Source organism: Branchiostoma belcheri, unplaced genomic scaffold, assembly GCF_001625305.1.
Source record: "Branchiostoma belcheri isolate BF01 breed outbred unplaced genomic scaffold, Haploidv18h27 scaffold29, whole genome shotgun sequence".
NCBI lineage: Eukaryota > Metazoa > Chordata > Leptocardii > Amphioxiformes > Branchiostomatidae > Branchiostoma > Branchiostoma belcheri.
This window is the reverse complement of record NW_017803898.1, coordinates 1,552,500-1,562,854: the sequence shown is the minus strand read 5'-3', so window position 1 is coordinate 1,562,854 and position 10,355 is coordinate 1,552,500. Positions and strand designations below refer to the sequence as shown.

The window sequence follows — 10,355 nt, the reverse complement described above, 5'->3', positions numbered from 1 at the left end:
CAACCACAATCATATACTACATGACAGATAAATAACATTAAATATCAAACTTGCAAGCTTCGCCATTTCAATAATTTTATTGTCAACCTTGTTCGTTTTCTACATTGAGTACCAATAAAGTTTTAAATATCAAATTTATAATTACAAGCTTCGCCATTTCAATATTTTTATTGCCAATCTTGTTATTTTTTCTACATTGAGTACCAATAAAGGTTTACATCTCGTTGGCATTTTCATAGATGTGGTCGTTTTGAGTTTCTTGGTCATCGTTTTCATAGTGGTGCACTGGCCCCAAACCCGCCGAACTCGATAACAAAACATTCGAAGAGCATATTCCAATCTGTAATACCATTGTTTCAACTATTGGCATCCTAGATCCTCCAAAATCTTTGCTAAACCACATATACGTTCCAAAGCAAGCTACCGTTGAACACATGGATACGGCTACTGAAATACTTAACACCATTATTACATAGTGAAGATAGCCCACTAACGTTACATGTTTGTCTGATTGCAAAGGCAGCAGTACAATTGACATGCCTGCTGTAGTATTTTGTAGTACAACTGTTTGGTTGATGTTTGGGAAGGTAACAGACTGAAATGTAACCGTATTGTTCACGTTGAAATCTTGTAGGCTTGTATTCGTTGCTTTAGTGTTTTCGGGGTTATGAGACTGGATGACAGTAGTGTTTTCCGGAACCAAGACTGTTAATAAAGCAGTCGCTTTTGTGGTACGGAGTTTTGGAGCATCAGCGTTACAAGTATAGGTACCAGTTGCTTCGAGAGAGACTTGTTTGAGATGTAGCATAGAGACACAGGCTTCGCCATGGTTTGTCGAAAATAAGGTGGCATTTTCGTCGGTGTGAATTCCTTCTAAGTCGTAAAGGTTATTGTCTGGTTCAATGATGCTTCCATTCGGTTGAGTCCACGTAAATCGAAGATTTTTCTTACACTTAGTCTTACACGTAAAAGATGTGTTACCGCCTACACTTAAAGATATGTTCCTCGGAACCACTTCGACTGTCTGTCCATTGCAGTTGAGGGTTTTTAAACGTGTTAGAAATTCTATCGCCACTTTCTTTCCTTTACTGATCTCACAGTTGATTGCCCAAAAATTAAAAATTGCTAACCGTTGAAATGGCCGCACGTTGCAGTTACATTTGATTGGGTTATGCCTAAGGCTTAGTTGTTGAACGTGTTTTATTAATTCTACATCCTCTGGAAATAGTTTAATTTTGTTCCTCTCTAGCATAAAATAATTAAGAGAAGCTACGGTTGGGGGAATGCGTGTGAGTTCGTTTTTGCTTAGATACAGGTGTGATAATTTTGTAAGCCCGATAAATGCTTGGTCATCAATATACGTGATTTTGTTAGAAGTCAAATTTAGACGCCTAAGCCTCTCCAGCCCCCAAAATGTTTCATTTTCGAGCCTGGTAATATTGTTCTCTGACAAATCCATCTCAAAAATGTTCGACACGTTTTCGAAGCATTTAGGTAGCAGAAATATTAGCCCGCATTGCTTTATACGTAGTTTTGTCAGATATGGCAAGTAGTATGGAAAGTCGTTTGGTGCAATTTTCTCGATACTTTGTGATGATATTTCTAGAATTTTTATGTCTTGTGGTAAAGGATGTGGAATTTCCGTGTACGTATGGTTAGCCCAACTCTCACACTTAACAATATCATGGCAAGTGCAGTAATCTAGATTTAAACACCGACAGGCGCTATAATGTATACAACAGACTAATAGTAATAAAAGTACAACTTTCATCTTCAATTTTTCTCTAAGCTGAGTTAGACCTTTTACGCTTTTTTGAATAATTTTAAACGTTTTTATATATGAAACATCATCAAACAAAATCCATGCAATTGTAATATCAATTTGATTGTAACGTCTAGGTTAAAAGAATTTGTAAAAATTTCTATTATAAATTTATATACTATGGAGATCGTTTTCAGAAAAATCTCTCCTTTCTTTTTTTAAGATACCTTCAACAGCATGCCCACGTAAACACACAAAAAAATATTTTAAAAATACTGTAATTAAAAAATTGTATGTAATATAAAAAAAACTGTTAAGGTAAGAGACTTACGAGCAAGAGTCAAGTCAATTGTACTGAATTGTACATGCGTCTTGTGATCGTCGTAAGATCACAAACCGAAGGTTCTTGCGTTAGTCGTGCGTGTCTTCCAAAATCCAGTTTCTTTGCTACGACTAATGCTGCCGTAGATCCTTGTCGGAGGTTTCAATCGCAATGCTGTCACAGCCTTCAGCGAAAATGTATTTCGAAAGACGACCTTATGAAGAATTGTGCCTTACCCGGTTAGGCCAACACAGACAAGATGCCCTGACAGCGATGTTTTCCGTTGAGTTAAACGCCGTATGAACGTAGCCGTTGCTCCTAGCCTCCAACAGGCCTTTCTACGGAAATACGTATCGTAGAATTCGGCAAAAAAGAGAGTAAAATTGGCTAAGGAAGTCCGGCCGCGGGGAGGTAGTTTCTTTCCCTCCTTAACTGCGCGGCCAGTCAAACCTACAAGGCGGCCAAACTCCCCTGGCAAATATTCTCCTATATATAGCCAGCGTAGTTAGTCTGGTAGAGACTAGTTGCTCCTACCACACGACTAAACGAAAACGTTGCTGCCGAATTTCCAATTCAATCAAGGCGATACAAAAACGTCCCACCAGTATACGTTTCAGCAAAAACTGTTCAACAACGACACTGTTCTATCGTTTGAGCCAGACAGCAAAAAATGTCTCGCCCTGCGTTTGAAATAGCTTTTTTCGCCTTCATCTGTCTAAGAAATTTGTGGTGCATTTGAAGCTTCTGTGGTAGGAAGCTACAGTGCTAGACCTCGTTTGGTATTTCACGAGGGGAGAATTTCATATAAAACGCCCACATTTTTCGGAGAATTGTTGTTGTGAAAGGGGAGTTTTTTCATGTTTTTCAAAACGCAGTCGAGTAATGAGTCTGCATGTAACACATGGTGGCACGTAACGTAACAGACTGGGACAGACGGCACGTTTTAGTAGCCTCTACCAGGCTTCAGAGGCACGTTTTAGTAGCCTCTACCAGGCTTCACAGGCACGTTTTAGTAGCCTCTACCAGGCTTTATAGGCTGCTGGAAAGAGAAGAAATTTGCCAAATAGCATGGCAGGGGAGTTGGTCCTAGGCTATGCCTCTACCAGGCTTCAGAGGCGGCTGGAAGAAGCAAAATTGGTCAACAAATAGAGAGATGCCAGGGGTGTTGGTCCGCTAGAGAGTACAGTTTGCCGCACCCGGGTGTGGACTAACTCCCCTGGCATGCTGTCTCTCTATTTGGCCGATTTCTTTCCTTTCCAGTCGCCTCCTGAAGCCTGGTAGAGGCTAACGTAACGTAATAGACCAGGCCTAGGGCAGGCAGCACGTTTTATTAGCCTCTACCAGGCTTCAGAAGCGGCTGGAAAGAGAAGAAATTGGTCAAACAGACAGATAATGTGCCAGGAGAGTTTAGTCCGAGTGGCAAACTGCACTCCTTTAGCGGACCAACTCCCCTAACATGTTATCTTTTGTATATTTCTTTTCTATGACAAAGTTCGTAATTTCAGTCACCATTTTCCCATTTTACTCTCGAGGCATTGCATTGACATTTTCATGTCAAAAATTGTATACCTCCAAGAGCCTACTCTCCTAAACACACAAAAATAAATGCTGTTTAAAATGGTAAGGTATGGATACCGCTTCCACTATTGACATTGTCTATTTCAGCATTGATACGAGTTCATCGACATCGCTAAAGGTCGGTACTCGTTTTATATAAAAGTTTTTTTTTCCTAAAATTTGAAGCAAATATTAAGAAGAAAAAAAACTAATATGTCTGTATATGACACGCGGTGATGTCTATGGTGACGTCATTGTTATATATCGGAAGGAAGACCTTCAGATGTCCACCTGTTTGTACACGTGAAGACCCAATGATAGGACACGTGAACATCACGTGTTCATCACGTGTACTCTCCAAGCAGAGGTTTGGGTCTTGGGGTATTTTAGCGTGAATTTAGGCTTTCTTTTATCTGGGTTTCTTTTTTTGCACTGGATTTTTTTTTTCATTGGGTGAAACAAAATTCCAGTGAAAAAAAGAAGAAACCCCAATAAAAAAGGCCCAAAAATTACCCAAAACCCAACTCTGCTTGGAGAGTAATCATGTGAACATCACATGTACAGACATGAGGCCATATAATTAATTATTTCCACCAAAGAAGTTATAAATAACTGAACAAGGCGAGTCAATGCACTAGTAATACTACGATGAGGTACCTAGCGGTAAGGTTGTATTTTTTCTTGGTGTACGCTTTTTTGACGAACGGTTTTCAAAAGTGCGTTTTCGATTCGCGTTGTATTTGTACCCTAAACGAACGTACTGTAATTTGTATATCGGGTAGCTTTGACCAAATTCCCGCCAACATTCCTAAAACAGTTGGTACGCTGAATGTGGAGAACGGGAGACTGTCCGAGCTCAGAAAATCTTCTTTTCACGGTTTGAATTCGTTGAGGGGAATATATCTGACCAAAAACCAAATTTCTACCATCCATGAAGGTACGTTTACTGTATGTCCACGACTTATGAAGGTTGATCTTTCGCAAAACCTTCTGAAACGAGTTTTGAGGCATTATTTTTCGGGACTTGAGTGGTTGAAGACATTGAATTTTTCTGAAAACGCCATCGAATGTGTAGAAAGAGGAGCATTTGACGGCTGCAAAGCGCTTTCGGAAGTGGACCTTTCTGGAAACAAGCTTGCTTTCGTACCATGGAATTCTATGCTTCAAAACCATGGCTCTAAATGCTCCTGTTCTATGCGCAAAAGAGTGGCGTTTGTGAAGTTAGCACAAATTTTGAGCGCCGATTTTCAGACGAAAAGTAAAGATTCCGCGCCACCTGTATATGTCATTGTAGATGGGAACCCTTTAAAAAAGATTTGCACTGGTAATTCTACTTTCAATTCGAAATACGCACGGTTAGACAACAAAAAAATTCCGAATTGCCAACCGTGGAGTGAAAACATTGCCAACAAGGCGGCATTTTTATTTTGCTGCCGCGAACTGACCATAGTTCAGTTAGCGAACGCGTTAGAAGTTAGCTGTTCGGGCGACCAACTAGGATTCGACACATTTCCGAACACTCTACGATCATTGCCGATTCCCGACTACGAAGATCGCCCGAAGCTACCCGAAGAGCAGACGGAAACTACCGACGCCATTCCAACCAAGAAGACTCCTACATCAACTCATCCCAGGAATTGGACACGACCGAACTTTTCTAAAACCACACTTACAACTTCTTCTTTCACATGGATGTTCAACGTAAGCATTCTTTTGAATGAGAACTCTATGGATTCTGGAAAAGATGATATTGTACTAGTAGAGATACAGGGGCTGGTAGCGATAATATCTACTGCACTTGTAGGAATTGTGTTCAGTTGTTTTCAGATACACGCAAGGAACAATAGGCGTTAATACCACCCGAGCCCAAAAAAGCAAACTACTTTATTGTATAAGCAGATAGCTTGATGTAAGCAATAAGAGATGTAGTGAAACATGTTGCATTTGCTGGCAAATGTCAACTTATATATCGGTATATGAAGTAGGGGAAACCTCAGTGGAGGTAAGGCAGTGCTTAGAACAGCTGACACCCATATATAGTCATGTAAGGCTTTTACGATTTGCCCCCTCTGGAAAACTGCATGTTCTCTAATGTATATACTAATGCATATATATATATATATATACTAATGTTCTCTAATGTATATACTATAATTTAAATCTAGCTGTATGTAGGATTGGAAAGGATATAATTTTCTGACATTAATCTGATACTCTTATGAAACAGGAAGTATACATTGTACACTTGTGTAGTTCACCTGTGTGTGGATGGTGTTCAGCACCAAGGACAGGCGTGTTAAACTGTGTTCAGCACTAAGGACAGGCATGTTGAGTTTGTGTGTGTGTGTGTGTGTAGATGGTGTTCAGCACCAAGGACAGGCATGTTTGCCAATTTTTGCATTGTGTGGATAGCGTTCAGCACCAAGGACAGGTCTATTTGATTGTGTTACAAGTAACATTTGTGTGTATAGTGTTCAGCACCAAGGACAGGCCATGTCTGGCTGTATAATACATTGATGATGTGTTCATTATGTGTTGATGAAAGTTTTGTGGTACAATAAAATTATGTTTATAAAAAAGCATACGTTGTTTTGCATGACAGTGAATTTCAGTAGGGCAGATAATTTAGTCAAATTATAGTTATCATAGAGAAAAAAAATGATTCTTGGTACCAGTTTTCAATCCTTTTCAAATAATGTACATTTTAATCAAAATTCAGATACATTATCTAACAACATAGTTGTAGTCCACTTCTTCTTTAGAGGTAGTTAACTGATTAATTGATGAATTGACTTAACATCTAGCTTAAGATAATATCTTACATTGTAATATTTGAAACACACCTAAAAACTTTACAATTTTTTGTGTTTTGCATTTACGTTCATAGTAGGTTTTCTTACTTTCAAAATGCATAATACTGGTAATATTTCATTGATATTGTTGAACAAAACAAAATCTTACAAGTAGTTTCATGTTTGAGGGAAATTTTTTTGTTAGTCCAAGGTCATTTTGGGGTCAAAGGGCAGCCAGGTGACCTTGCCATACTTCAGCAGCTGTTCAGTGTCAAGGTCGTCAATGTGCTGCATCTGGAAATTGAAAAAAAAAACTTTTTTCAAACTTCCATATTTCAATATATAGCCTTCTAATTAATCATAACAAAGATAGTTTAAGTTACAAGGCCGAAACCTCAAAAGTGGTCAGTTATTAGAATAACTGACCACTCCCCTTTTGTCTAAGATAGTTTAATTTACAAGGCCGTAACTTAACCTTAAAAGTGGTTGGTTATTAGAATAACTGACCACTCACCTGTCATCTAAGATAGTTTAAGTTACAGAGCCGTAACCTTAAAAATGGTTGTTTATTAGAATAACTGACCACTCACCTGTCGCCTAAGATAGTTTAGGTAACCTCAAAAGTGCACTTACCTGTTGTCTGATGTACGCCACGAGTCGTTCCACCTTCTCAGGGTCATCGCAGCTCTTGTTAAACACGGTTCTCCTGACATTACAACTATACAAGGCCTTAACGTCACAAGTGGTCGATTATTAGAATAACTGACCACTTACCTGTTGTCTGATGTACGCCACGAGTCGTTCCACCTTTTGGGGGTCGTCACAGCTCTTATTGAACACGGTCCGCCAAACGGCCGCGGCGAGCGTTCGGTCGTCGCAGATGATTCCCTCGTCATACGAGAAGATCATGGCATAAAACTGCTCCGTCCACACACTGATGCTCTCGTTCATTTGTGAAGACGCCACCTGCCAATGACAGGTTTGTTGGTTTGCTTGCATTTGTTTGTTTGTTTTTTATTCTATCTCACCAGGGAAACATATCTGGCATTTTTCACGACACTTAAAAATTACCGTACATCGCAAAACATTGTGGCAATTTTATCTGTATCTGTATCCGTATACAGATAAAATTGCAGGCATGCAGCGGGGTGATAGCTAGCAATATTACTCTGGCAAACTTTATGCAGCTCCAGATGTCTTACAGAGGGATGACTGTGTGTCACTGTGTGAGATGTCGGTTAGCTTGAGGAATGAATACTTTCTACTATACACTGGCAAACTTTGTTTGAAGCTATGTATAGATAATGTCCCAACTGTACCTGGTAGCAGTGAGTCCCATTCTACAATAGTTCTAAGTAAAAGCGAGTTTTTGAACCCCTGAATCCTTGATTGATAACTCTGGTATTTATGGGTGTGACTACTTTTTCGCATTGACTTTATGTTATCACTAACCTACCACTGCATAATTATCGAAAAAGGTAGGGATCCATGGCCCAGTGTGAGTGGTTCAGACAGTCCAGTCTTATGCACCTTGCACTTGATGCACACAACTACATATACATGTGTACACCTACCAAAGGCATGCAGTTTATGCATTATGAAAACCAAACAATGATAGTGTTGCATACTCCCATGGCCTTGCCCCTTGTCTTGACATCCTCCCACATCGTATAGACCAGCCAGCGGCACACGATCTTCCCTTCCTCTCCTTCCTGTTTCATACGCACTAAACACATCCTGAAACACACACAAGACTGTTTGTTTGTTTGTTGTTTGTTTGTTTGTATAGACCAGCCAGCGACACACGATCTTTCCTTCTTCTCCCTCCTGTTTCATACGGACTAAACACATCCTGAAACACACAAGAAGTTTAGTCTTTATTTCATAATGACTAAAGTTTACCTGCCAACACTACAATGACTCAGTATCTTTAGGACTTAAAATCCTTGATTCTGAATCAGACTTTCTTGCAAGACGAGTGAAGGAGGCGGTCTACATAAGAGCTCACAGACCTACCCTGAACCTAGCTTGAAAGACTACTAGTAGGTACTTTAGGTGCTTTAGACTAGAGTAAGAGGAACTCACCACACATGTAGCTCCATGATAAGAAACCAGGAATTTAGGGTATCTGGAAGACCACAGGCTGAAAGAAAACAAAAAGACTTTACATCACTTCGACAATATTCATACAAAAGACATTCCATTGTTGAAACTGTATTGAGAAGTGCCTTTTTCTCACCTGGTGTGTGCATTTTTTTAGTCAAATAAATTTTTAGTCCATCGGAATTGAAGTTGTGGGTACTTATAAATGTCCTTACCTTCAAAAAAGTCGCTGAAGTTGATGCCATCTGTACAACATGCATACATGAGCAGTCCAGAGTTCCGCAATCTCTGTAATATAAGAATTATAAAAACAAGTCAATGGTATTTTTAGGGGGAGGAGGTACAGTACTACTGACATATCCTGACAATTACATTACACTTACTGTACTTAAGAATTGTTTCAACAGTAAACTTACAATACTGTAAAATCCTCCTTTACCCATTCACTGCAAAATCAAGCCCTTCTCTTCTTCACTTCACTTCAGTTCACTATCTGGTTTTTTATCACCTGTCTTTCTTTCCAAGCCCCCCAAATAAATTTACATACTAGTACACATGTACTGTACATAATTTCAACACCAAAGATGCCCCTACTCTGGTACTCTGGTAATTTCCAAGCTATGTGTAGGCTATATGCTACTAGTACATTGGCATTGCAATTGACATTTGACTAGATTATATAGAAGCAACAGATTGCGTTAAGAATGTTTAATGAAGATATGGTATGATGAAATTATTATATGTCTCACGTATTTGTTGACACGAAGTTTCCCTGTGAAACCCAGTTTCTTGAGAATCCTTCTGGGAAGACTTGTCTTCTCCTCAGCAGCTGTGGGAGGGTAGTAAGGAGTGGTTCCTCCTTCACTCTGATACTTAAGACATAAATAAAAAAACTTGTTTAAGAAGAGGGCAAATTTCATACATTTACAATACTCTTAGTTATGTACTAGTAGCTGCTGGTAGTAGAATGTGGGGAGAAGACGAAAGCTAAAAATGAATGAATGAACTTTATTGCTCGACAGTTGTACACAATGTATGGCATCAATAACAATGTGATCAATACAATCAAGTCTATTCTAAGAGACTACTAGTATTACTACAGGAATATGAAAGTGATATGATGTGAGTTAGGCGTTACTATCTGTTACAATAAAAAGGCTAGCTGACACTCAGGCTAAACAGTTTGAGATCTTCAAGAGTAAATATACCTTACCTGTACTGATGAAACAGATGAGAATTGTCTAGTGACTACGTTGACAGGTGTGTATGGATTGCTGGTCTGTTGTAGGTTCAACATCTTTGTGCCAGGAGTGGTGCAGGTACTTGCAAGTGCTGGGCTCTGGAAACGTGAAATTGTTCCATTTCTATCAAAATTTTAAGGCTTTGCACACACACACACACACACACACACACACACACACACACGCACAGACACACACACACACACACACACACACGCGCGCGCACAGACACACACACACAAATGCACACACACGCCAGCTCACACACACACACACACACACACACACACTCACTCACTCACACACACAGAAACACACACACACACACACACATACAGACACAGACAGTTACAATAGAAATCATTACAGTAACGTACTAGTATTACGTATCATAGCTGTGTTAACTACGGTTTCAGTATCACAGACTCGCAAATAATTTCAAGTTGGTTATGAAAGGGGGAGGGGGGCAGTACTATACCTGTACAGCAGCTAGCTGCAAGGCCCGACAATGGCAGCGAACAGCGGTGGCTAACATCGGTCTGAGACAGGACATCGTGTGGAAAAAGGTTCTGCTGTTT

The 10,355-nt window shown here is 39.7% G+C and overlaps 1 protein-coding gene across 2 annotated transcripts; it reads right to left on the bottom strand.

Annotated features, from left to right (window-relative positions):
* Nucleotides 1–6,322: 6,322 nt before the first annotated feature.
* LOC109473059 (ubiquinol-cytochrome-c reductase complex assembly factor 1-like) lies at nt 6,323–9,872 on the bottom strand. Of its 2 annotated transcripts, XM_019772962.1 has the most exons (8): nt 9,750–9,872; nt 9,286–9,408; nt 8,752–8,824; nt 8,519–8,576; nt 8,225–8,285; nt 8,062–8,109; nt 7,208–7,399; nt 6,323–6,727 (listed from the first exon to the last, which is right to left on the bottom strand). In XM_019772962.1, the coding sequence occupies exons 1-8, from the start codon at nt 9,831–9,833 to the stop codon at nt 6,635–6,637; spliced, it is 732 nt and encodes a 243-aa protein (XP_019628521.1). In that variant the 5' UTR covers nt 9,834–9,872; the 3' UTR covers nt 6,323–6,634. The 2 variants fall into 2 exon arrangements, with proteins under 2 accessions (XP_019628521.1, XP_019628520.1); XM_019772961.1 differs by lacking the exon at nt 8,225–8,285 and having other exon boundaries at nt 6,324–6,727; nt 8,062–8,170.
* Nucleotides 9,873–10,355: the final 483 nt, after the last annotated feature.

Coding starts and splice junctions, on each gene's coding strand:
- LOC109473059 (XM_019772962.1), bottom strand. CDS start 9,833: ATGTTGAACCTACAACAGACCAGCAATCCATACACACCTGTCAACGTA. Junction 8,286..8,518: donor ATCATGGAGCTACATGTGTG/GTGAGTTCCTCT, acceptor TGTGTGTTTCAG/GATGTGTTTAGTCCGTATGA. Junction 6,728..7,207: donor TGGCGTACATCAGACAACAG/GTAAGTGGTCAG, acceptor TTCAATTTCCAG/ATGCAGCACATTGACGACCT.